This window comes from Triticum aestivum, chromosome 5A (genome assembly GCF_018294505.1).
Source record: "Triticum aestivum cultivar Chinese Spring chromosome 5A, IWGSC CS RefSeq v2.1, whole genome shotgun sequence".
NCBI lineage: Eukaryota > Viridiplantae > Streptophyta > Magnoliopsida > Poales > Poaceae > Triticum > Triticum aestivum.
Genome location: NC_057806.1, coordinates 541,210,470 through 541,237,769, shown reverse-complemented (window position 1 = coordinate 541,237,769; position 27,300 = coordinate 541,210,470). Strand labels below are relative to the sequence as shown.

Below are 27,300 nucleotides of genomic sequence, written 5' to 3'. Positions count from 1 at the left end.
CGGTGACAGTTTCCCTTTTGTTTGTTCGTCAGGAAACTACTCCACGCGTTTACAGTCAATTTTCTTTACATTTTCTACGGTGCCGGGCGGCGAAGTGGTCCTAGCTTCTCCCGTCAGAACAGTGACGCATCACGCATGGGCGAGAAGAAGGCCATGGGCGCGGCCACAGTCTGCGCGCGCGCCTTGGGGTGCTGCTGGTTAATGGCGTGCATACAAAACTCAGGGTCAAACACGCACGGTGGGACGAAACGGCAGCTGCTCCACGTCGCCCCGCGCCCCCGCTGCTCACTGCTCACTGCTCACGTACAGTACGTATACTACAAAACACAGAGTCGAACAACACTACACGACCGTATTGATCAGCGCGTGGAGACGATCTCCTGGTCTGAAGCCGGGACCAGCTAACTGTTAGCCAGTCTACACACTACTGTACCAGTGAAGAGTCGCTGGGTGGTCATGCAAAGCGTGCCTCCTAATAGTAGCAGTGTACATGAGGTGACTCCTCCTCCTACTGTACCAGTGAAGAGTCGCTGCCGATAAATCGCACACATATCCTATGCACGTACGGCACTCCTCCTCCTAATAGTAGCAGTGTACATGAGGTGACGTGCTAATTCCATTTTTTCGTTTATTACAAGTAAAACACTTTCTCGGTTTCTAAATATAAAAGATATTTTAAAAAAATTCAATACATACTGCATACAGATGTATACAGACGCATTCTGCACTGTAAATATTAACTCGTTTTGCTTCACATGTAGTTTATATTGGAATCTCTAAAATGACTTATATTTAAAAGAGGGAGTAGATATTTTTTGAAATTTATAAGTAAAAATAAGCTGGTAACATGTGTGATGTGTCAGTCTTAGCACGGCCATTGTCTGTTTTTTTTTTTTTTGACAGGCGGCCATTGTCTGTTTAGGAGCAGCGCGGCGGCGACAGTTGGGAAATACGCACAACAAAATCATTCTGTCCTGGGGAGGGGAGGGCGTGCCTTTTCCCGGAAATGCCCCGCGGGTTGCCCTAGAACTTCCCACCTACCCCTCCACCGCCGCCGCTCCTCCCCTCCCCTCCGGCTCCATTCCATCTCCACCCCCTCCCCCCTACTCCTCCCCTCTCCAGCCTCTGCCTGTCCCCTCCACCCTGCCTGCAGCCTCCCCCTCGTCTCCTCCGTTCCCGATTAAATCGCAATCCAAAACCTCTCCCCCGGAACTCCAGCCCCCGTGCCCCGCCTCGCCCCGCCATGTCGCCGGCCGCTGGAGGCGCCGCGCCCACGCAACCGGCGGCCAGCGCCGCCCCGGCGCCGACGGTGATCGCCGCGCCGCCGCCGCCCCAGGCCCCGTCGCGGGAGAACCCGCGCGATCCGGCCGCGCAGGCGGAGGGGGCCGATCCCGGCAATGCGGCGGCGAGGAAGACGGCGTGGAACGTGCCGCCGCCGCCCCCGGCACCCGTCGGCGGCATCATGGGCGGCGACGAGTCGTGGCCGGCGCTCGCCGACACGGCCGCGCGGGCCTGGCCCAAGTCCTCCTCCTCCGACTCCCTCAAGTCCCTCTCCGACGGCTCCGCCCCCTCCGCGCCGGTAACTGAATCTCGCGATCAACACACGTCTACTGCTGATGTATCTAGGAAGCCATCTCCCGTATTTAGAATTTTTTTTTCAGCAAAACCTGATGAATTTTTTTGGGTGTCTGACGAATGAATCTGTGGATGAAATCAGGAGGATCCGATTGTGCCACTGGTGCCGCTGCCGCAGCCACAGTCAGTTTCTACTCTGATCTCCACTGCCTCAAGTCCAGGCTCTGCCTCTACTTCTCCTCCTCCCACTGCCACCACCACGGCCTCGCCGCCACAGAACAGCAGCACAGGCCAGCCAATTTTAGTTCGGCATGGTGGCAGTAACGGTGGTAACAATGGAGAGGGCGGCGGTGGCAATGTGAGCACTCATAGCCAGAGCACTGGTAATTACAGTAGTGATGGGAACAGCAGCAGTGGTGGTGACGGTAACTGGAATGATGGGGGTCTTAATGGTGGCAGCAACTTGAACTCTAGTGTTCATAGCGGCGCCATTGGTGGCAGTGGTATTGACAATAGTAGGAGAGTGTTCGGCAGTAACAATTGGAATGGCAACGGTCGTGGTGGTGGCAGCTACAACAATGCCACCGGCAGTGGTGATGGGGGCAACAGATATAACGGCGGTAGTGGCAGCGGCCACTGGAACAATAATGCCCGACATGGTAGTGGTAATAGTAATGGCTTTGGTGCTCGTGGTGGTCGGAATCGCCGTGACCATGAAAGAGGGAGTAATTTCTCACCAAGGAACTATTCCCGTGCATTGCCAGTGCAGCAGCAGCAGCCGGGCTACTACCAGCCTGGACCATTTCAACGACCACCACCGCCATCACCTGCTGCTGCCCATTTCATGGTGCCACAACCTTTTGTGCCATATGTTCAACCCATTCCGTATCCTGGTAAGTCAGTTCATTCCGTGTCATCCTTTGATTCAAATTCTTCTTTTTGATGTAATGTGGTTGGTGTGGCAATCTGCAGCCGATTTACAAGGCTCCTATCCTTACTATGTCACACAAGTTGAGCAGCAGTTTCAAAACATGCATCTTATCCGGCCGCCAATGCAGCCATTGGCGTTTCAGCAAGATCAAATTAATCTCCAACGTGACATTCAGCTGCAGATCGAGCACTATTTTAGGTACTGAATCTATTTGAAAATTCTTGAGGAGTTAGTGTCTTTTATGCTAATTGTTTGTTTTATTTCTTTTCTTGTTAGCACTAATAATCTTTGCCACGACACATACTTGAGGGAACGTATGGATAATCAAGGATGGGTGCCTATTGATCTAATCGCTTCATTTCCTATGGTCTGTTTTTTAATTCTCATCTGATTCCCTTTTTTCATGTCAAATCAAGATGTAGCCTATGTGTTGTTCTAAATCTCTTTGATGACAGGTTGAATGCTAGTGTGGTACCTCTGCTGATTGTACTTTCACATATTATATATAACTTATGTTGCATGACCAGAACTTGGAAATGTATTTAGTACACTGTATTCTACGGACGACATGAGTTTATGAGTTTGTTTCGTAAACGACAAGATTGTATCTGCATTTACCTGTCTACGTATTACTTGCGGCTCTTTCTGTGCGTGGTGGAGGTGGGGGGGGGGGGTTCACATTTTGCCTAATTCAAGGCATGACACTACAGATGTTCTTTGTGGTTGCTATAAATGTGACAAAATTATAAAATGAGATCGCTGCCATTTTGTTGGGCAAGACAATAGAAGATACTTGTAAGTACTAAATTACAACTCTTAATCTCGTGTGCATCACAGAAATTTAATTTGTTCTAACATTTCATATTTTGGAAATTTTATTTAAAAGTATACTAACTTGTTTGGTAGTGCTTCTACGGTAGATTTGCTACATTACTCGAGCTCAGTTGTTCTCTTCTCGAAGAAATATCATTTGGTTCTAATATGTTAACATTGCCAACAGTAGTTGTGAAAAATTACAGATTCTACAAACGTGAGTTTGATTAGTATTTTTTGCATACCAACTTTGTCTCAGTTTTAACCTTCTTGCTGGTTACCTTCTTTCCAAGTTAAAATTTAGGGCTGTTTTGCAAAATATTATTACGAGTGACATTTGCATTTGAGTAGCACTTTCTTTGTAGGTGAAATGACCAAATCGGTGAAATGACCAAATCGGTATTGTTATTCAAAATATAGCCATCCATTAATACTTCAATGATGACTTCTAGGGTTGAGAGTTCACCTAAATATAACTATGCCCAAATTTATCCTCAAGATTATAAACCAAGAAAGTGGTGGGAGTACGGAACTGAAGCTGGTGCTTTGGAGGAAGGTTTTAGCTGTTGACAGGCAGTCCCTAATAGTACATGGCTGTACCCCTGGAGCATCTTTGCATTGTTCTCTTAGTGTTTGACAACTCTTTATTTTTGTTTTCATTTGTTTTTAAAAACTCTGTTTTTCCTTTGTAAAATGCATTTATGTTAGGAGATTATAGGATTGCTTAGAGTACATTCAGCACTTAGGTCCACCAAGGTTGCCATATTGCATCTAAGAATCTACTAGTAATTTCTGTGTCCCTAGTTTTTAGTCCTCTATTATTCTAAGAAATGAACACTTAAGCCTCCCAGGTTACCATATTTCATTTAGCATCTAGCAAATGCAAATTTAACCCCTTTTGCGAAATGAATACTTCACAATGGCGGATTACCTTGATGTATCACCAACTAGCATTGAAGTCGTATATTGGTGACCTCATTTTACTCGTCACACCGGCGGTTTTGATTGTGTATATCAATATATGTAATGATCTGGGTTTGTTTTCTCGCAGTTGACCAGGTTCACAATGTTGGGAATAGATACCAACTATATACTAGATTCTATCCGAGGCTCTGAGTTGTTGGAAGTGCAGGTACGTCGACACTGGCTTTACATTTTATCTTTCCATTCTAGTGATTGTTGTAATGATCATGATCTGGCACATCTGACATGTCATATGCCTGCATGATTTACCACTGGTGTGCCCACAGGGAAATAATGTCCGAAGACGCAATGATTGGGCAGCATGGTTACTCCACCGAGGCCCACCACCTTCAAATTAGGTTGGTACCAGATTTCCAGTTCCTCCACACAGTAGCCTCACTCGTTGAGCTTTTTGGTTGCCGATCGAACTGTACTTTAGGTACTAACACAAGTATTTTCTTCAGGTTCCGTGATGAAACAAAACTGCTTGTTATTGCTGGAGAAGCGATTAGAAGAGATCGTCTGTTTGATTACGGGCAGGATATCCCGTGATAGATGGACCATGTATGTACAGCGGGGTTACATTTCCAGAGTCGGACGATTTTGTTTGTCTAGGTCGGACATGATGGCTGCACTTGAAAAGCGCATTACAAAGCAGTAAGGGGGCAAACACAGCAATAAATAGGAAATAAATCCCAGAAGTGCAAATCCTTTTTTTCTTTTGGCTGTATAGTTGTCTGAAAAGAAATTGTCGTTCCCTTGTTGCCATGGATGATGCGTCCTGAGGATTGTTGTGGATGATATATGGGGTTTATCTCACAGGATTTCCCTACTGTATTAAATTTTGGTGCATACACCAGTTTGTTCTTTTGTATCATTGGGCTTACAGTTAGTGTTTGATGCAGCCGCAGGGACATTGTCCTTATATTCTGTAGTGTTGAGAATGGCCGTGGATTATATTCTTTCTTTTCATTTTCATCTCCAGCGTGCATACGGAAACAGGAAATGTGAATGCTGTTTTTCAGTTTGCAACCTCTACGGGCCTGTTGGGTATCAGCGGTGCGAATCGAGTGAAACAACAGTACGTACAATTTATTGCGATTACTTATGATCCAAGTATAACTCAGGATAGGCCCAGTTAGCAATGGACTCTGTTGGACATATGAGAGCAATTTATTAAGGGGCACTCAAAAAGATTAAGGCGCAACCCCTCAAAAAAATTTAAGGGGCAGATTCTCAAAGAAAAAAAAAGATTAAGGGGCACCCGTAGCGCAATTAATTAAGGGGTAGCCCTAGCGACTTTACCTAGTTTTTTGGGAAAATTTTGATTTTTTCTTCAGAAGACACGCATAGGAAACGTGTTTCCGTTTCTTGCACGAAAGTCACAACTTTGCTTCTCGTGTAGGCGTAGTTGTGCCTCTCGAAAAATAAAAAAAATTGCTTCTATAAGAGGCACATATTTTCTACCGCAAAAGGCACAGTTGTGATTCTAGAAAAAAAACAAAGTTTTTTTTGCTTCTCGTGAAGCCAGAAATTTGCTTTCGCAAGAGGTTGTGCATCTTGGTAAAGAAAAGAAAAACACGTTATTTTTCTTTCATGAGAGGCGTAGATTTGCATCTCTGAGAGGCACAGTTCTGCCTCTCAGAAAAGGAAAATAAACACATTTCTTTTGCTTTCAAAAGAGGCACATATTTGCTTCTCGTGGAGACACAAATTTGTTTGTGCGAGAAGCATAGGTGTGCCCCTCGAAGAGAAAAAAAAAGAGTAAAAAGGAACATGCTTTCGGTTATAAAAATTTTTCTCAAGATTATCGAAATCTATTAACATGAAATCTAGTTTCATAGACCACGATGTGACAAATCCAACAGCGAAAACGGTTTAGGATTTGATGCATGGTTCAAGAGATTAAACGTTTGAACGAACGAATTGACGAAAAAAAATGAAACTCTCATATCGCAATAAGTGGCGTGCATGCAATGCACCACTTGTCAACACCTGAGAAGGTGCGAATGACCTTTGCAAGAGGTAACCTTAATTAATCATCTTGCATATACACAGGAGTTGTTTCCTATTTCAGCGCATATAGCTTCAACTCCTATTCGACGCCTTATGCGCAGGTTATAGTGGTTTTCAACACCGGCGCACCACAATACTGTCTATCTCCATGGACCGACCCATGTAAGTCCTTTTTTCCACCTATTTTTTCGGAAACCTTCCCATGAATGTTCTGACTGTTTTTCTCTAGGCGGTTTTCAACGGCTTTTTACCCAGCACAGTGTTTTCTGTTTTCTCATTTTGTTTCCATTTTATTTTTTCCTTTTTCTTTCTTTTTTTATTTTCTGGTTTTATCAAAATCGTAAACTTTCAACAAATTTGCCAATTGTTTTAAATTGTGATTTTTCGAAAATTTCCGATTTTTTCTCAATTTTTCATGAACTTTTTCCAAATTAGGATTCTTTTAAATAATTTGTACTATTTAAAATTCGTGAACTTTCTTTCATTTTTGTGATTTTTTAAAATTACGAACTTTTTCAAGTCTTGCTTTTTTATGAACTTTTCTCAATTTTTTGTTTTTTTAAGTTCGTGAATCTTTTTTAATGCATGAACTTTTTCATTTTTGTGAATTTTTTTTTGAATTCATGATTTTTTTTCCAAATCGTGAACTTTTTCAAATTTGTGAGTTTGTTCGAATTCACAAACTTTTTTCAAATTGACAAACTTTTTAGAATTTGTGATTCTAATTCACGAGTTTAAGAGTCAATGGCCAATGCTAACATCAACGATTAACTATCGTTGTCAACTGTCAATGCGCTAGCGAGGAGAAAAATAAAGCGAGCGAGGCGAGAGAAGCGTGTGTGCGCTATGGGCGGCGGCCTGCTAAGCTAGAGGGTGTGCGCCACTTCCCTAGCTGGCGCTAAAGATGCCAATTAGGAGGTCTCGCCCATGGCTTACCTGTTTGTGGATATTTGGCCAGCCCATCTAGAGATTGCGTTTCAGGTTTATGGGAAACTTTCTCCAGCCGATATTGTGAAGCTTCTAGAAGCTTCCAAACGCCTTTTGCTTTCCGTTTCCTCGATTTCTTCTTTGTTTTTTTAACTTTGTGTAGTTTTTTCAAATACGCAAACAGTGTCCAAATTCGCGGAAATTTTCAATTTCATGAAATTACTTCAAATGCACAAAAAAAATTCGAATTTGCGAACAATTTATCAAATGCATGAAGTTTTTAAAATCCCCAAACTATTTTCAAATTTGCGAACATTTTTTGAATACGTGAACATTTTATGAATCCATGGAAAATTTTCAAATTCATAAAAATCCATGGTCAATTTTCAAATTAGTGAAGTTCTTTCAAATTGGTGATTTTTTCAAATGCATCAACAATTTATGAATGCATGAAGTTTTTTTAAAATCCGCAAACAATTTTAAGTTCATGATGTTCTTTCAAATTTGCGACCAATTTTTTGAATTTGTGAAATTTTTCCAATGCACGAACATGTTTTTATTCCATGAAGTGTTTTATGCCCGTGTACATTTTTGTAAATTGGTGAACATTTTTTCAGAATCATGAATTTTTGTAAATTCCTGATTTCTTAAACCCATGGACATTTTTCTCATTTCACAGCAAAGCAACAACGAAAGAAGAGAAAAAGCCCAAACAAATGTGTGAGCGTCTTGAAAAAAATCCGTGATGGCGAGCTACCGAGCAAGCGACGTGATGACCAAAAGGCCTATGATAGAACCCTTATACTTCTGGGTCATCAATAGCCTACCAAACTATATGCGGAACATTGATTTTGATGTGTATTTAGTTAGCCAGACCCAACTCCGTCACAAATGTAATGACTCTGAAAAAATACAGACTATCAAACACGCCCTAGTTTCTGTGGCAACATATGTAGAATAATCAGCAAAATTACAATCAGGTTCATAATCTAGAAGTTTAAGTGAAAACCGGTGGTTAAGGTTCTCAAAGTCGCTTGAAACATGTCTAAAGTGCAACACTTTTCCTTACATTGCGTTCGGATGTTTAAATTAGACCCTTCGTATTGGATTTGATATTGGCTAGCTAAAAATTCGGGCGTTTGAATGTTTACTGAAACGAGCGGACGAAAATGGACCCGTTACAGAAACGAGTGGGCGAAAATGGACCCGTTACACACCGGAAATTATGTCCACGTACAGGGCCACTTGCAAGTAAATGATTTTGGGTGGGAGACCGGCTGAAGCTTGTGCCATTCGCATGCGAACCACGCGATCGAGGCTTATCGCGCGTCTTGAAAAATGACCCCACCTTATCTCTTCTTCCTCTATCTCCAACCTCCCGATATTTTTCTCTTTCACAGCCATTCTCCACACATGCGTTGACCCAACCCAGCCACACTGCGGGCGCCTCCTCCTCCATGCGCCCCGCTCATGAAAGCTCTCCTCCATGACTGCGGTACCCCCTTTTCTCCCCTGCAGCCTCGATGAAGGGTGCATGTCGTGGTCCCTTTTTTTCTCCCCTACAGCCTCTACAGAGGGCATAGGTGCTCACGAAGGCAACCCGCCACACTTCAACATGACGGGGGGCATCTACAAAGGTTGTGACCTATGGCCATGGTGCCTGGGGGGACTTGGTCGCGCCCACGCCGCATGTGTGAATATCGACCCAGCAGCCCGTTGCTGCAACCAACACGCGCCGGCCACCGTTGTGCAACCGACATGTCATTTTGCTGGAACCGGCTAACGGGGAAGTTGCAACTACACACTATCGGTATTGGAACCAAACAACCAATGAGGTGTGCTGCAACCAACAACTGCTGACAGCGGTGTGTCATTTTGCCGGAATCGGCTAAAGTGGAAGTTGCAACCACATATGACCGGCGCTGGAACCAGACAACCAATGAGGTGTACTGCAACCAACAGCTGCCGACACCGGTGTGCAGCCGGTGTGTCATTTTGCTGGAATCGGCTAAAGAGGAAGTTGGAACCACACATGATCGGCGCTGGAACCAAATAACCAATGAGGTGAGATGCAACCAACAACTGCCGCCACCGGTGTGTCATTTTGTCGGAATCGGCTAAAGTGGAAGTTGCAACCACACATGACCGGCGGTAGAACTAGACAACCAATGAGGTGTGTTGCAACCAACAGCTGCCGACACTGGTGTGCACCCGATGTGTCATTTTGCTGGAACCGGCTAAAGTGGAAGTTGCAACCACACATGACTGGTGCTGGAACCAGATAACCAATGAGGTGAGCTGCAACCAACAGCTGCCGGCACCGATGTGTCATTTTACTGGAATCGGCTAAAGAGGAAGTTGCAAGTTTGCAACCACACATGACCCGCGCTAGAACTAGACTGCTGACGTGGTCGTTTTTGCTACGACTACCATTTTTTTGCTGGAACTGGCTACTCTTTTTTTTGCTGAACTCGACCTCACCACTGGCAGGGACAAATACCTGCAACGGGTGAGCAAATTTGTTGGAAGCTGTTGGGGAACGTTGCAGAAAACAAAAATTTTCCTATAGTTTCACCAAGATCCATCTATGAGTTCATCTAGCAACAAGTGATCGGATTGCATCTACATACCTTTGTAGATCACGCGCGGAAGCATTCAAAGAACGGGGATGAGGAAGTCGTACTCGACGTGATCCAAATCACCGGAGATCCTAGCGCCGAACGGACGGCACCTTCGTGTTCAACACACGTACGGTCAGCGTGACGTCTCCTCCTTCTTGATCCATCAAGGGGGGAGGAGAGGTTGATGAAGATCCAGCAGCACGACGGCGTGGTGGTAGATGCAGCAGTCACCGCAGCAGGGCTTCGTCGTTCTTCTGCGAGAGGGAGAGGTGTAGTAGGGGAGAGGGAGGCGCCAAGACTCAAGGGTGCAGCTGCCCCTCCCTCCCCCCTTTATATAGGCCCCCTAGGGGGTGCGCCGGCCCTAGGAGATGGGATCTCCTAGGGGGGCGGCGGCCAAGGGGTGGAGTGCCCCCCAAGCCAGGTGAGGCGCCCCCCACCCTAGGGTTCCCAACCCTAGGCGCATGGGGTGGGACAAGGGGGGCGCACCAGTCCACTATGGGCTGGTTCCTCTCCCCACTTTAGCCCATGGGGCCCTCCGGGATGGGTGGCCCCACCCGATGGACCCCCGGGACCCTTCCGGTGGTCCCGGTACAATATCAGTGACCCCGAAACTCTCCCGATGGCCGAAACCGCACTTTCTATATATAATTCTTCACCTCCGGACCATTCCGGAACTCCTCGTGATGTCCGGGATCTCATCCGGGACTCCGAACAACTTTCGGGTTACTGCATATTCATATCTCTACAACCCTAGCGTCACCGAACCTTAAGTGTGTAGACCCTACGGGTTCGGGAGACATGTAGACATGACCGAGACGGCTCTCCGGTCAATAACCAACAGCGGGATCTGGATACCCATGTTGGCTCCCACATGCTCCTCGATGATCTCATCGGATGAACCACGATGTCGAGGATTCAAGCAACCCCGTATATAATTCCCTTTGTCAATCGGTACGTTACTTGCCCGAGATTCGATCATCGGTATCCCAATACCTCGTTCAGTCTCGTTACCGGCAAGTCACTTTACTCGTACCGTAATGCATGATCCCATGACCAGACACTTGGTCACTTTGAGCTCATTATGATGATGCATTACCGAGTGGGCCCAGAGATACCTCTCCGTTATACGGAGTGAAAAATCCCAGTCTTGATCCGTGTCAACCCAACAAACACTTTCGGAGATACCCGTAGTATACCTTTATAGTCACCCGGTTACGTTGTGACGTTTGGTACACCCAAAGCACTCCTACGGCATCCGGGAGTTATACGATCTCATGGTCGAAGGAAAAGATACTTGACATTGGAAAAACTCTAGCAAACGAACTATACGATCTTGTGCTATGTTTAGGATTGGGTCTTGTCCATCACATCATTCTCCTAATGATGTGATCTCGTTATCAATGACATCCAATGTCCATAGTCAGGAAACCATGACTATCTGTTGATCAACGAGCTAGCCAACTAGAGGCTTACTAGGGACATGTTGGTGTCTATGTATTCACACATGTATTACGATTTCCGGATAACACAATTATAGCATGAATAAAAGACAATTATCATGAACAAGGAAATATAATAATCCTTTTATTATTGCCTCTAGGGCATATTTCCAACAGCCTCCCACTTGCACTAGAGTCAATAATCTAGTTACATTGTGATGAGTCGAACACCCATGGAATTCTGGTGTTGATCATGTTTTGCTCTAGGGAGAGGTTTACTCAACGGATCTGCTACATTCAGGTCCGTATGTACTTTACAAATATCTATGTCTCCATCTTGAACATTTTCACGAATGGAGTTGAAGCGATGCTTGATGTGCCTGGTCTTCTTGTGAAACCTGGGCTCCTTGGCAAGTGCAATAGCTCCAGTGTTGTCACAGAAGAGTTTGATTGGCCCCGACGCATTGGGTATGACTCCTAGGTCGGTGATGAACTCCTTCATCCAAATTGCTTCATGCGCTGCCTCCGAGGCTGCCATGTACTCCGCTTCACATGTAGATCCCGCCACGACGCTCTGCTTGCAACTGCACCAGCTTACTGTCCCACCATTCAAAATATACACGTATCCGGTTTGTGACTTAGAGTCATCCAGATCTGTATCGAAGCTAGCGTCGACGTAACCCTTTATGACGAGCTCTTCGTCACCTCCATAAACGAGAAACATTTCCTTAGTCCTTTTCAGGTACTTCAGGATATTCTTGACCGCTGTCCAGTGTTCCTTGCTGGGATTACTTTGGTACCTACCTATCAAACTTACGGCAAGGTTTACATCAGGTCTGGTACACAGCATGTCATACATAATAGAACCTATGGCTGAGGCATAGGGGATGACACTCATCTCTTCTGTATCTTCTGCCATGGTCGGACATTGAGCTGAGCTCAATTTCACACCTTGCAACACAGGCAAGAACCCCTTCTTAGACTGATCCATATTGAACTTCTTCAATATCTTATCAAGGTATGTGCTTTGTGAAAGACCTATGAGGCGTCTTGATCTATCTCTATAGATCTTGATGCCTAATATATAAGCAGTTTCTCCAAGGTCCTTCATTGAAAAACTCTTATTCAAGTAGGCCTTAATGCTGTCCAAAAGCTCTATATCATTTCCCATCAAAAGTATGTCATCTACATATAATATGAGAAATGCCACAGAGCTCCCACTCACTTTCTTGTAAAAGCAGGCTTCTCCATAAGTCTGCATAAACCCAAACGCTTTGATCATCTCATCAAAGCAAATGTTCCAACTCCGAGATGCTTGCACCAGCCCATAAATCGAGCATTGGAGCTTGCACACCTTGTCAGCATTCTTAGGATCGACAAAACCTTCCGGCTGCATCATATACAATTCTTCCTTAAGGAAACCATTAAGGAATTCCGTTTTGACGTCCATTTGCCATATCTCATAATCATAGAATGCGGCAATTGCTAACATGATTCGGACGGACTTCAGCTTCGCTACCGGTGAGAAAGTCTCATCGTAGTCAACCCCTTGAACTTGCCGATAACCCTTAGCGACAAGTCGAGCTTTATAGATGGTAACATTACCATCCGCGTCCGTCTTCTTCTTAAAGATCCATTTGTTTTCTATCGCTCGCCGATCATCGGGCAAGTCTGTCAAAGTCCATACTTTGTTTTCATACATGGATCCTATCTCGGATTGCATGGCTTCAAGCCATTTGTTGGAATCTGGGCCCGCCATCGCTTCTTCATAGTTCGAAGGTTCACCGTTGTCTAACAACATGATTTTCAAGACAGGGTTGCCGTACCACTCTGGTGCGGAACGTGTCCTTGTGGACCTACGAAGTTTAGTAGCAACTTGATCTGAAGTTTCATGATCATCATCATTAACTTCCTCTCTAGTCTGTGCAGGCACCTCAGGAACATTTTCTTGAGTTGCGCCATTTTCTGGTTCAAGAGGTAATACTTCATCAAGTTCTACTTTCCTCCCACTTACTTCTTTTGAGAGAAACTCCTTCTCTAGAAAGGATCCATTCTTGGCAACAAAGATCTTGCCTTCAGATCTGAGGTAGAAGGTATACCCGATAGTTTCTTTAGGGTATCCTATGAAGACGCATTTTTCCGACTTGGGTTCGAGCTTTTCAGGTTGAAGTTTCTTGACATAAGCATCGCATCCCCAAACTTTTAGAAACGATAGCTTAGGTTTCTTCCCAAACCATAATTCATACGGTGTCTTCTCAACGGATTTCGACGGAGCCCTATTTAAAGTGAATGCGACAGTCTCTAAAGTATAGCCCCAAAATGATAGCGGTAAATCGGTAAGAGACATCATAGATCGCACCATATCTAATAGAGTGCGATTACAACGTTCGGACACACCATTACGCTGAGGTGTTCCAGGCGGCGTGAGTTGTGAAACTATTCCATATTTTCTTAAGTGTGTGCCAAATTCGTGACTCAAGTATTCTCCTCCACGATCTGATCGTAGGAACTTGATTTTCCTGTCACGTTGATTCTCAACCTCACTCTGAAATTCCTTGAACCTTTCAAAGGTCTCAGACTTGTGTTTCATTAAGTAGACATACCCATATCTACTCAAGTCATCAGTGAGGTGAGAACATAACGATAACCACCGCGAGCCTCAACACTCATTGGACCGCACACATCAGTATGTATGATTTCCAATAAGTTGGTTGCTTGCTCCATTGTTCCTGAGAACGGAGTCTTGGTCATTTTACCCATGAGGCATGGTTCGCATGTGTCAAATGATTCGTAATCAAGAGACTCTAAAAGTCCATCTGCATGGAGCTTCTTCATGCGTTTGACACCTATGTGACCAAGGCGGCAGTGCCACAAGTATGTGGGACTATCATTATCAACCTTACATCTTTTGGTACTCACACTATGAATATGTGTAGCATTATGCTCGAGATTCATTAAGAATAAACCATTCACCATCGGAGCATGACCATAAAACATATCTCTCATATAAATAGAACAACCATTATTCTCGGATTTAAATGAGTAGCCATCTCGAATTAAACGAGATCCTGATACAATGTTCATGCTCAAAGCTGGCACTAAATAACAATTATTGAGGTTTAAAACTAATCCCGTAGGTAAATGTAGAGGTAGCGTGCCGACGGCGATCACATCGACCTTGGAACCATTCCTGACACGCATCGTCACCTCGTCCTTCGCCAGTCTCCGCTTATTCCGCAGCTCCTGCTTTGAGTTACAAATGTGAGCAACCGCACCGGTATCAAATACCCAGGAGCTACTACGAGTACTGGTAAGGTACACATCAATTACATGTATATCACATATACCTTTCGTGATGCCGGCCTTCTTGTTCGCTAAGTATTTGGGGCAGCTCCGCTTCCAATGATCACTTCCCTTGCAATAAAAACACTCAGTCTCGGGCTTGCGTCCATTCTTTGGCTTCTTCCCGGCAGCTTGCTTGCCGGGAACGGCAACTCCCTTGACGTCCTTCTTGAAGTTCTTCTTACCCTTGCCTTTCTTGAACTTAGTGGTTTTATTCATCATCAACACTTGATGTTCCTTTTTGACTTCTACCTCTGCTGATTTCAGCATTGCAAATACTTCAGGAATGGTCTTTTCCATCCCCTGCATATTGAAGTTCATCACAAAGCTCTTGTAGCTCGGTGGAAGCGACTGAAGGATTCTGTCAATGACTGCGTCATCCGGGAGATTAACTCCCAGCTGAGTCAAGCGGTTATGTAACCCAGACATAGTGACTATGTGCTCACTGACAGAACTGTTTTCCTCCATCTTACAATTGAAGAACTTGTCGGAGACTTCATATCTCTCGACCCGGGCATGAGTTTGAAAAACCATTTTCAGCTCTTCGAACATCTCATATGCTCCGTGTCTCTCAAAACGCTTTTGGAGCCTCGGCTCTAAGCTGTAAAGCATGCCGCACTGAACGAGGGAGTAATCATCGGTACGTGTCTGCCAAGCGTTCATAACATCTTGTTCTGCAGGGAGAGAAGGTGCTTCACCTAGCGGTGCTTGTAGGACATAATCTTTCTTGGCAGCTATGAGGATGATCCTCAGGTTCCGGACCCAGTCCGTATAGTTGCTGCCATCGTCTTTCAGCTTGGTTTTCTCTAGGAACGCGTTGAAGTTGAGGACAACGTTGGCCATTTGATCTACAATACATGTTGTAAAGATTTTAGACTAAGTTCATGATAATTAAGTTCATCTAAATCAAATTATTCAATGAACTCCCACTCAGATAGACATCCCTCCAGTCATCTAAGTATAACATGATCCGAGTTAACTAGGCCGTGTCCGATCATCACGTGAGACGGACTAGTCAACATCGGTGAACATCTTCATGTTGATCGTATCTTCTATACGACTCATGCTCGACCTTTCGGTCTTCTGTGTTCCGAGGCCATGTCTGTACATGCTAGGCTCGTCAAGTCAACCTAAGTGTTTGCATGTGTAAATCTGTCTTACACCCGTTGTATGTGAACGTTGGAATCTATCACACCCGATCATCACGTGGTGCTTCGAAACAATGAACTGTCGCAACGGTGCACAGTTAGGGGGAACACTTTCTTGAAATTATTATGAGGGATCATCTTATTTACTACCGTTGTTCTAAGTAAACAAGATGCAAAAACATGATAAACATCACATGCAATCAAATAATAATAGTGACATGATATGGCCAATATCACATAGCTCCTTTGATCTCCATCTTGGGGCTCCATGATCATCTTGTCACCGGCATGACACCATGATCTCCATCATCATGATCTCCATCATCGTGTCTCCATGAAGTTGCTCGCCAACTATTACTTCTACTACTATGGCTAGCACGTTTAGCAATAAAGTAAAGTAATTTACATGGCGTTTCTCAATGACACGCAGGTCATACAAAAAATAAAGACAACTCCTATGGCTCCTGCCGGTTCTCATACTCATCGACATGCAAGTCGTGATTCCTATTAAAATAGCATGAACATCTCATACATCACATAAATATCATTCATCATTCATCACAACTTTGGCCATATCACATCACAAAACACTTGCTGCAAAAACAAGTTAGAAGTCCTCTAATTGTTGTTGCAAGTTTTACGTGGCTGCAATAGAGTTCTAGCAAGAACGTTTTCTTACCTATGTGAAAGCCACAACGTGATTTTTCAACTTCTATTTACCCTTCATAAGGACCCTTTTCATCGAATCCGCTCCAACTAAAGTGGGAGAGATAGACACCCGCCAGCCACCTTATGCAACTAGTGCATGTCAGTCGGTGGAACCGGTCTCACGTAAGCGTACGTGTAAGGTTGGTCCGGGCCGCTTCATCCCACAATACTGCTGAAGCAAAATAAGACTAGTAGCGGCAAGAAAGTTGACAACATCTATGCCCACAACAAATTGTGTTCTACTCGTGCAAAGAGAACTACGCATAGACCTAGCTCATGATGCCACTGTTGGGGAACGTTGTAGAAAACAAAAATTTTCCTACGGTTTCACCAAGATCCATCTATGAGTTCATCTAGCAACGAGTGATCGGATTGCATCTACATACCTTTGTAGATCACGCGCGTAAGCATTCAAAGAACGGGGATGAGGAAGTCGTACTCGACGTGATCCAAATCACCGGAGATCCTAGCGCCGAACGGACGACACCTCCGTGTTCAACACACGTACGGTCAACGTGACGTCTCCTCCTTCTTGATCCAGCAAGGGGGGAGGAGAGGTTGATGAAGATCCAGCAGCACGACGGCGTGGTGGTGGATGCAGCAGTCACCGCAGCAGGACTTCGCCGTTCTTCTGCGAGAGGGAGAGGTGTAGCGGGGGAGAGGGAGGCGCCAAGACTCAAGGGTGCGGCTGCCCCTCCCTCCCCCCTTTATATAGCCCCCTAGGGGGTGCGCCGGCCCTAGGAGATGGGATCTCCTGGGGGGGCGGCGTCCAAGGGGTGGAGTGCCCCCCAAGCCAGGTGGGGCGCCCCCCCCACCCTAGGGTTCCCAACCCTAGGCGCATGGGGTGGGCCAAGGGGGGCGCACCAGCCCACTATGGGCTGGTTCCCCTCCCCACTTTAGCCCATGGGGCCCTCCGGGATGGGTGGCCCCACCCGGTGGACCCCCGGGACCCTTCCGGTGGTCCCGGTACAATACCGGTGACCTCGAAACTCTCCCGATGGCCGAAACTGCACTTCCTATATATAATTCTTCACCTCCGGACCATTCCGGAACTCCTTGTGACATCCGAGATCTCATCCGGGACTCCGAACAACTTTCGGGTTACTGCATATTCATATCTCTACAACCCTAGCGTCACCGAACCTTAAGTGTGTAGTCCCTACGGGTTCAGGAGACATGTAGACATGACCGAGACGGCTCTCCGGTCAATAACCAACAGCGGGATCTGGATACCCATGTTGGCTCCCACATGCTCCTCGATGATCATCTCGGATGAACCACGATGTCGAGGATTCAAGCAACCCCGTATACAATTCCCTTTGTCAATCGGTACGTTACTTGCCCGAGATTCGATCGTCGGTATCCCAATACCTCGTTCAATCTCGTTACCGGCAAGTCACTTTACTCGTACCGTAATGCATGATCCCATGACCAGACACTTGGTCACTTTGAGCTCATTATGATGATGCATTGCCGAGTGGGCCCAGAGATACCTCTCCGTTATACGGAGTGACAAATCCCAGTCTTGATCCATGTCAACCCAACAGACACTTTCGGAGATACCCGTAGTATACCTTTATAGTCACCCAGTTACGTTGTGACGTTTGGTACACCCAAAGCACTCCTACGGCATCCGGAAGTTATACGATCTCATGGTCTAAGGAAAAGATACTTGACATTGGAAAAACTCTAGCAAACGAACTATACGATCTTGTGCTATGTTTAGGATTGGGTCTTGTCCATCACATCATTCTCCTAATGATGTGATCTCGTTATCAATGACATCCAATGTCCATAGTCAGGAAACCATGACTATCTGTTGATCAACGAGCTAGCCAACTAGAGGCTTACTAGGGACATGTTGGTGTCTATGTATTCACACATGTATTACGATTTCCGGATAACACAATTATAGCATGAATAAAAGACAATTATCATGAATAAGGAAATATAATAATCCTTTTATTATTGCCTCTAGGGCATATTTCCAACAGAAGCAACAACGGTAGATGCTGGAATCAATGAATTTTTTGCTACATTGATGGAGTGGTACTGTTTGGGCGGCGGGGACCGCGGGGTGACACCATTTTTTGTTGCAACCAGCAAACTGAAAAGCTACAACCGACGAGTTGTTTTGCTAGGACAGCGACATGTGGAAGTGGGTGATCCAGAAAAGACGATGACGATGCGGTAGTGTGCACTCGGGCGAACGAGCGTCGACACGCAGATGTTGCACTCCCAATGTTGCAGCCACAAGGGCGGAGAGCTCCAGCCGCCGCGGGCCGAGGCTCCGTGCCAGCGTTTGCGCGTCTACGACCATTCATAGTAGGAGCTGCAATGAGCCATGGCCGAGCACGTCCATCGACAACGGGTGTTATAGGAGGGAAGGGGGAGGCAAATGTAGATGAAGATGGACGGTGCGGAGAGGGGGGAGGGGGGAGGGGGGGGGCAGCGACACGAGCGGTCCGACAGGCGGGGCGGCGATCTCCCCTGCAGCGCATGTGGGATCCGATGCGTCGAAGAAGAAAGGGGAACAGCTCACACGGCCAGGGGTGGTCGATCTGAACGGCTCACGCTTGACCGGCCAAAGTTTTGGGCCGGCCGGCCAGCCGGCGCCTAGCGCTGGCGTTTTGCTTACCCGGGAGGAGCAACAGGAGGAGCACCTTCCGGCTGGTGCACTGCCACGCACACACGATCCGTTTACAGAAGAAGTGTCACGAATAACCCACGGAAGCAAACCTACAGGTAGCGATCTGGAAATGATCTAGAGTGAATCTAGGAGCAGAGCAGGTAGAGAAAAAGGCAGCGAGCAAGTGGCGCCCCCCATTGGGCCGAGTGGCACAGGCCGCTGCGGCACCGCATGTGGCCCGGGACCGGGTGGCGTTTGACCAGTGCCACGCGCGCGCACACACACACCGGGCAGAGCTGTCGACAGGGCGCGGGCGCAGGCCACCAGGCGCGCTGCCACTGGCCGCCCGGGCGCGAGCGAGACGGAGCGGGCCCCACCCCCCCGCGGCGGGACCGGGCGAGCCACCTGGACGCCTCTCGCCCTCGCGCTCGCCGACAGTGCTCGCGCCCACACCACGCGCGCGGCGCACTCGTCGCGCGCGCACTGGCTGTCTCTGGCCACGGAGCGAGCAGTGAGGGCGGGTGCGTGCGACCGAGCGAGCGAGCGAGCCCCACGCCGGCCCAGGCACCAGCTCGATGGAGCTCTCGCTGTCTGGTGAGCGAGGGGGGAGGGAGGGTGCGGGGAGGTAAAAACGGAGGGGGGAGGGAGGGTGCGGGGAGGTAAAAACGGAGGGGGGAGGGAGGGTGCGGGGAGGTAAAAACGGAGGGGGGAGGGAGGGTGCGGGGAGGTAAAAACGGAGGGGGGAGGGAGGGTGCGGGGAGGTAAAAACGGAGGGAGGGGCAGAGGCAGACCGAGGAAACCACCTGCTCGGCCAAAAGAGGCAAAGAAGCGGCCGCCCCAAACGCACCCGCCCGGGCGGACTCATAGATAGATAGGGGCCATACTACTACTACTACCACCACGAGCGAGCCAAGCTGAGATACATACGGACATCACCCCCACCCACCCAGAGAGCGAGCCATGGCCATGGAGGCCGACGACGACGACCTGTGGGGCGCGGTCACCACCAGCCCCAGCGCCTCGCCCCCGCCGCCCTCCTCCGCCGCAGCCATCTCCACCGCGCTCAGCCTCAACACCCGCCTCCAGCTCCTCGCCGCCACCGGCGTCGGCGGCGGCTCCCCGTTCCACCCCGGCGGCGTCGGCGCCGGCTCGCCGTTCCACCCGGGCGGCGGCTGCTACCGCAATGCGGCCGCGTCCCCGACCTCCTTCTTCTCCTCTGCCGCGGCCTCCTTCCCCCGCATCGCGCCCGTCGACGCCGGCCCCGCGCGCCGCGCGCTGGAGCGCGAGATGTGCTACGGCCACGGCGCCGCCGCCTGGCCCGGGGCCCCCGGCGCTGGCGGGGGCGCCGCCGCGCCCGTGGACCGGCGCAAGAAGCGCATGATCAAGAACCGCGAGTCGGCGTCCCGCTCGCGCGCGCGCAAGCAGGCCCACGTCACCCAGATCGAGTCGGAGGTGCACCAGCTGCGCGAGGAGAACGAGCAGCTCCGCCTCAAGTACGACCAGGTAAGCAGGCACCCCCCGCTCTCTCCGTCTCTCGGAACCATTCCTGGCCGTACCTAACCCGTCCCTCTCCTCCATGGACCCTCGCGGCGGCGGCGGCGGCGGCAGCTCAAGGCTTCGGTGGAGGTGTCGGTGCCGGTGAGGAAGACGCTGCAGAGGGTGCTCTCGGCGCCCTTCTGATCCTTCTTCCTTCCCGAGGGGCCGAGATCGAAGCAAGCAGCTCCTCCAGCCACCACCGCCACTACTACTACTCACATAGCTAGAGTGTTGCAGTAGCTAGCACTTACTAGTAACTATTACCAGCTACTACTACGGTGATCATCCATCATCGTCCCTGTAAATCCATATGGATGTTATTGTGTTCCTCCTTTTCCTTCTTTCACTAGGCCGGCCGGGGTTGTCTCAATCTTTTTGGTCACTCAGCTAAACTAGAGGTGGCAATGCGCGAGGAAAGGGAAGAAGACTCAGCAGCTTAATCTGTACAGCGGCAGCTGCTACCAGTAGTAGAACTCCTAGTAATCATAGCCGTTGTGGATTAGCCAGGCAGCAGCTGGTTCTTGTTTTGCTGACTTGGTGATTAATGATATTATGGTGCTACTTTACTTACTGTTAGTTCTAGTGCTAGTATTGTTATTACTGTTGTTAGTTACCGTGATGATATGATCTGTGTTGCTGTTGCTGTCGCGTGGGAGGGATTAGGGCAGAAAGGGAGGCGACGGCCTCGCCGAGGGAAGCCCGGCCTGCCTGCACAAATGTGGCAACTATCGCCTCCTGGAACAACGACACTTCGGGTGACAAGTTGCCCGCCTGCCTGCCGACCTCATCCCCACCCCCAGCCGCTCTGTTTTCTCCGCCGGCCCCTGGCCGTGGCCGTGGTCCATGGACGGACGACGGCGTGCTGGGATTTACCCTTTCCCCTCTTCTTTTTAGTAGACACATAGACATTGTAGAGTAGTAGTACAAAGTTGACACTTACTCCCTCTGTCTCATAATATACGAGCGTTTCTGACATTACTATAGTGTAAAAAACGTTCTTATATTATGAGCTGTCTCATAATATACGAGCGTTTCTGATATTATTGTAGTATCAAAAACGTTTTTATATTATGGGACGGAGGAAGAAGAGTATATATAGAACCAACGATCCCGGCTTTGTTCGCACGTCGGTGTCGGAAAGAGACGCCGTCTTTCTATCCGAATAGCCAAGCCCGCAAGTCCGCCGCGACGTCGCTCTCTCCCCTCCCTCCCTTTGGCCTTTCCGTTCTACTAATAAATTAGTTTGTTTGAAAACACGAAACAAAACTGCTGAGTCCAGCAATGGCCGCGCCCATTGTCTGTTGACAAGAGAAAAGTCAGGTATTCCTCCTCCTCCTACTGTTTGCTTAGACCACGCCACAACGTTCCGCAGCGCGTGCCAGGGCGCGGTCTCGGCGAGACTAGCCACAGCAGAGAGTAATATACACATATTCCTAGACTATGTTATTACTCTCTTTGGTCCTTTTTAGGGGTTGTTTGGTTCTAGGACTAGCATTGCCATACTTTGCCACACATTTTTGTCAAGCTTGCCTAAGGTTAGTTCGATAAAATGAGAGCCATAAGTTGGCAAGCCTAAGGAAATCTTGCCACATGTTTTGAGTGTATGCCATGTGGGGCCCAAGTGTGGCTTGCCTGAGGTGTGGCTTGAACCAAACACTCATCTAAGTTGGTCAAACTTACCTAACCTTAGGTGTGGCAACCTTTGGCAAAGTTAGTCACAAACCAAACAACACCTTAGTTTGCATATAAGATTTGTCTGAAGTTAAGCCTCGTAAAGTTTGACCAACTTCATAGAAAAAAATATCAACATTCACAATGTGAAATCAATACATGTTTATGCATTAAGACTTAAAGTTTCATATTGTATAAATTTAGCATAGCATGATAGATGTTAATATGTTTTCATATAAATATGGTTAAACTTTGAGAAGTTTGACTTCAGACAATTCTTATATGCAGAGTAAAAAGGACCGGAGGGTGTACCTTCATATTGGGTAGCAACATAATAATTGCATTGGGACATGTGATGTTATAGTAACTAGTTAAGTTACTCAAACTACCTCTCTCCTCATTAACTCATTGCAACATAAGACTACTCTATAGTGGGTAATTATGTTAATACTACCTTCATAGTGGATACTAACCTATGTGTTGTGTCATGCATCATTTCATTTATTAGGTTATAGACTCATCTTTTCTTAATATGTGTGATGTTACAGTAACTTGCTATGTTACCACATGCCTCTCTTTTTGCATTAATTACATGCCACATCATCTATTTTTTCTAGATAAGTGTGATGTTACCATCTATGTTATTCTCATTATGGGTAGTCTAAACAAATTTGCTGAGTTGGACTCGATGTTGCTGCTCAAGTTACCCCCGCTGTGGCTAGTCTGAGAAGGTCTGGTCTGCGGCAAGTAAATGATGGTCCATTCTTGACTTGCTTATTTCTGGAGTACCCCCTTCGATACTTTTTTTTAGTTCGCATATAAGATTTGTTCGAATTCAAGTAAATGATGGTCCATTCTTGACTTGCTTATTTCTGGAGTACCCCCTCCGGTACTTTTTTTTAGTTCGCATATAAGATTTGTTCGAATTCAAGCCTCATAATGTTTTACCAACTTTATAGAGCCTTGTCCCCCGCAAAAAATCTTTATAGAGAAAAATACCAGGTGGAATCGATATCATCAGATGCGTCATGACTTTAATTTTCATATTGTATAACTTTAGTATTATAGATTTCGATATTTTTCATACAAATATGATCAAATTGTTGATATTTGACTTAGAATATTGTTTATATAAAAAGGACCGATGGGAGCGAAAGTGCCTCTCTACTCCCGAGCTCATTTGAGCGGTGAAGAGTAAAAAAAGGAAAAAAATCCATTTTTTTTACAGAAGCAATGACAAAAGTTCTAAGTGCTTGCAAAAATTCGTCATGAAATCACATTATGAAAGTAGCATTTTCATGACGAATTTTTGCAAGCAGCTAAAACTTTCGTCGATGTTTCTTGCAAAAAAATATTTTTTTAAATTTTTTTAATTTTGTTTTCATTTTACTGTTCACCCGAGCTCAAGAAACTCCGTGTCCCGGTGGGAGTACTAACTCACTCTGCACTCACTGTCTCAAGATACACGCACAAATGGCACCTCATCACAAGTCTCAATTAGCTGACAAAACGTGGCTCGAGTGGGGCCTCTCTCTCCCGGGCCCGCCAGCCATTACCTTCACCCGCCCCAGCATTCAAGGACAGATTCGCTGTTGCTCCAACGAAAATTATATAAAAAAGGACAGGCAGATTCGCTATGAGAAAAAAAAAAAAGGACAGATGCTCTAATTCCCCAAGCAACAAAGAAAGAAAGAAAGAAAGAAAGAAAGAAAAAGGACAAATATATATTCTTTGACGAGGGCGCACCCTGGAGGTAGTACGCATCCCCATCGGTCAGGATTTGTTGTCACGTCGCCGTAGATCCTAAGCTCAGCTCAGCTGTGATGCGTGATCTCATCTCTTTTGCCCCGACAACCCCCCCTGGTTGGCATCACAGCGCACAAAAATGGTATGTTTAATGCTCCCCTAAGCATGCATGGCATCATGGCCACACGCTGCTTTTACTCTAAAAAATAAAGTGGCCACTTGGTCCATGTGCTAATGGTAGTACTCCTACTATACGGCCCAGGCTTGGCTATGCCACATGCCAGCCAAGGTGTGGTGTGGTGTAGGTGTAGGAGGGAATCGGGGAATAGAAAAACTTGACCAGTTAGGGCAGGGCCGTACCAAGGAGCCACGCACAAACACAATTCTTGTTGTGTGTTTCAAAGCCGTGAATCTCTCCCATCTCCCATCTCCGCCAGCTTTGGCCCCGGCCCCGGAGATCTACCTAGATATTTTGGGTTGCGTCAAATAATCTACTGGAGACGGGGTACGGAGTACAGGCTATTTCTGTGTTGAGATCTGTGCTAAGCGTCATGGCGTGGCAAAGGCCATCGGCCGAAGAGGCCGCTACCCGTGGCAGGCCTTCCACCACACACCACGGAGATGTTCTTCCAGCTAGACTCCCTCGTCACGGAGCGCTGCTTTTCTGTCTGCCTTTCCACGGGTATCAGCGGTCGGCGCGTTAATGCTAGGAGTGTTTTTTTTTTCTTTCACTCTAGCTATATGTATAAGTGGAGCTACTTGTAAACTTGGGCAAGTCAATTTTCTGATCGTTGATTCTTTTGTTGAGATTTGATTTTCTTTTTCTCTTTGTCTATGTTGATTTTTTGACTTGCGCCTATTCAGGTTAAGTAGAAAATTAGGTCGATTTTTCTACGGGGCTCGAAGCCGGTTAACAATTGCATGTTTTTTATCTGTATGTGTTTTTCTTTTCTTTTATTTTTATTTTTAGTCGTTTTCTTTCTACATGGATTATTTTGGCATTTGTACCAATGAATTGTATATATATATGCAATTATTAGACATTATGTGTTTGAATTACAGTAGTGTGTGAAAATGCATTATAATATGCTTATTCTTTGCATATTTCAAAAGTGCAATTTTTTTACTAGTGCAAAGTTGTGTGCAAATTATTAATTCATAATTTCCTACAAAATTTCATTATTTTGATCTTGTTTTAGTTTTTAGTTCATTTTCTTTCTTTTGAAGGGGTAATACCAGTGCCACTAATTCATTCTTTCTTAGAAAACTTTATTATTTTTATATTGTTTTAGTTCTTATTTCACTTCGTTTCTTCTTTAAGGGTAATAGAAACATCACTAATTTATTCCTTCTTAGTTTTTTTTTTTTGCAAAATTTCACTATTACATGCTTATTCTTTGCATATTTAGAAAGTGCAAGTCCAGTGCAAAGTTATGTGCAAGTTTTTTATTATCATTTTCTTTCTTCTGAAAGGGTAATACCAATGCCACAAATTCATTCTTCCTTTGAAAACATTATAATTTTGATATTGTTTTAGTTTTTACTTCATTTTCTTTCTTCTGAAATGGTAATACGAATGCCACTAATTTTTCTTTCTTAGAAAAATTCATTATTTTAATTTTATTTTAGTTTTAATTTCTTTCGTAATACCATCGTCACGAATTCATTCCTTGTTACGAAACTTTTTTTTGCGAAATTTCACTACTATATGCTTATTACTGCATATCCTAGAAAAGTGTATTTTTTGTATAAATAATGTGCAATTTTTGTCATTATTTGTTTTTCAAAATTTTCAACTTGTTTCTCCCTAAAGGGTAGTACCAATGCCACTAATTCAACTTTTGGTAGAAAATTCACTATTTTGATTTTTGTTTTAGTTTTTATTCCATTTCCTTTCTTCTTTAAGAGAAATACAAATGCCACTAATTCTTTCCTTCTTATGAAACTTATTTTTTGTGAAAAATCCACGATTATATTCTTGTTCCAACATATGATAAAAAACACAATTTCTGTGTAAATTGTGTGTAAAAAATTGTAAGTATTTGTATTAATCTTTTACATTTTTTATTAAAGGATAATATCAGTGCCACTAATTTATTTTTTCTTATTAAATTTATTATTTCATTGTTTTACTTTTCATTTCATTATATTCCTTCTTTAAGGTAAGATACCAATGTAACTAATTCCAACACTTTTGTCATGAATGCAAATGACATGCACATATAGGTGATGTTTTTCCGAACATTTTGATATCCTGCTTGTATTATTTTTTGAATTAGCATGAAGTTTTTATGAAGTTTTCTAAGTGATGGTCAAGCGGTCAAAGGGCGAAAGCATAAGAGGAGTGAAGTGGCTTGGGCAGAATCGAGGTTTTTTTGGAAACTAGGGGTAAAACTGCCGAGTAGGACCCAACTAGGGGCATCAAATTAATTATCCCTTTTTGTGAAAATTCCATTATTATATGCTTATTTTTGCATATTATGAAAAACTTAATTCTTGCACAAATTTTATCTTTATCTGTTTTATTGTTTTATTTTCATTTTTCTGAAATTGTAATACCAATGTCATTAATTCATTCTTTAAATAAAACTTCATTATAATGATTTTGTTTCAATTTTTTATTTTTCTTTGTTTACAAAATAAAATTATGATGTTGCGTCGAGTGGGTGCAGTTTGAACGGAGGCGGTGTAACAACAATGTGAAGGGCATCCTAATTGTTCAGTCTCGGTGACACTGTACGATGCACATGCAACATACGGGCGGCATGAGAATAATACTAGGAAGAACTAACGTTTTAGTGTTAAGTGGCTGCATGAGGGCCGAGAAGCCATTGCTAATCATAACCATTAGCTAAACGTAGTGTTAATTGCTTGGTTCTGACGGAGCTAGCTGGTTCATGCATCAACCTCATGCAGTTTGCTGTGGACTAAAGACAACAAAGTAGCAGAATCACATCAGGATCTGGGATACATACACATCATAGTTTGGCAAGCTCAGTTGTGTAAGAGGAGAGAGGGGATGTTATGATCCATAAGTATATGAAATCAAACGTAGTCCTTTCGATAAGTAAGTGTGTTGAACTGAACGAGGAGCAAAAGGAATTAATAAGCGATTTTCAACAAAGTATTCATGCTGTAAGAAAGTTGTGTCAGATAGTTTGATAGCAAGATAATTGATAACAAATAACAAGTGTTGGAAATATTCCCTAGAAAGTTTGTTATGAAAGTCATCAAG

General features: G+C 45.5%; 2 protein-coding genes across 2 annotated transcripts; both read left to right on the top strand.

Annotated features, from left to right (window-relative positions):
• The first annotated feature begins 1,107 nt into the window (after positions 1-1,107).
• LOC123104625 (la-related protein 1B) lies at positions 1,108-5,180 on the top strand. The gene is made up of 7 exons (XM_044526504.1): positions 1,108-1,579; positions 1,718-2,468; positions 2,548-2,704; positions 2,783-2,873; positions 4,371-4,451; positions 4,570-4,641; positions 4,747-5,180. Exons 1-6 carry the CDS (start codon positions 1,244-1,246, stop codon positions 4,639-4,641), a joined length of 1,488 nt encoding a protein of 495 aa, XP_044382439.1. The 5' UTR covers positions 1,108-1,243; the 3' UTR covers positions 4,747-5,180.
• A 14,702-nt stretch (positions 5,181-19,882) lies between these two features.
• On the top strand, positions 19,883-21,218 carry LOC123107566 (bZIP transcription factor TRAB1). The gene is made up of 2 exons (XM_044529539.1): positions 19,883-20,615; positions 20,721-21,218. The coding sequence occupies exons 1-2, from the start codon at positions 20,073-20,075 to the stop codon at positions 20,790-20,792; spliced, it is 615 nt and encodes a 204-aa protein (XP_044385474.1). The 5' UTR covers positions 19,883-20,072; the 3' UTR covers positions 20,793-21,218.
• The last annotated feature ends 6,082 nt before the right edge of the window (positions 21,219-27,300 follow it).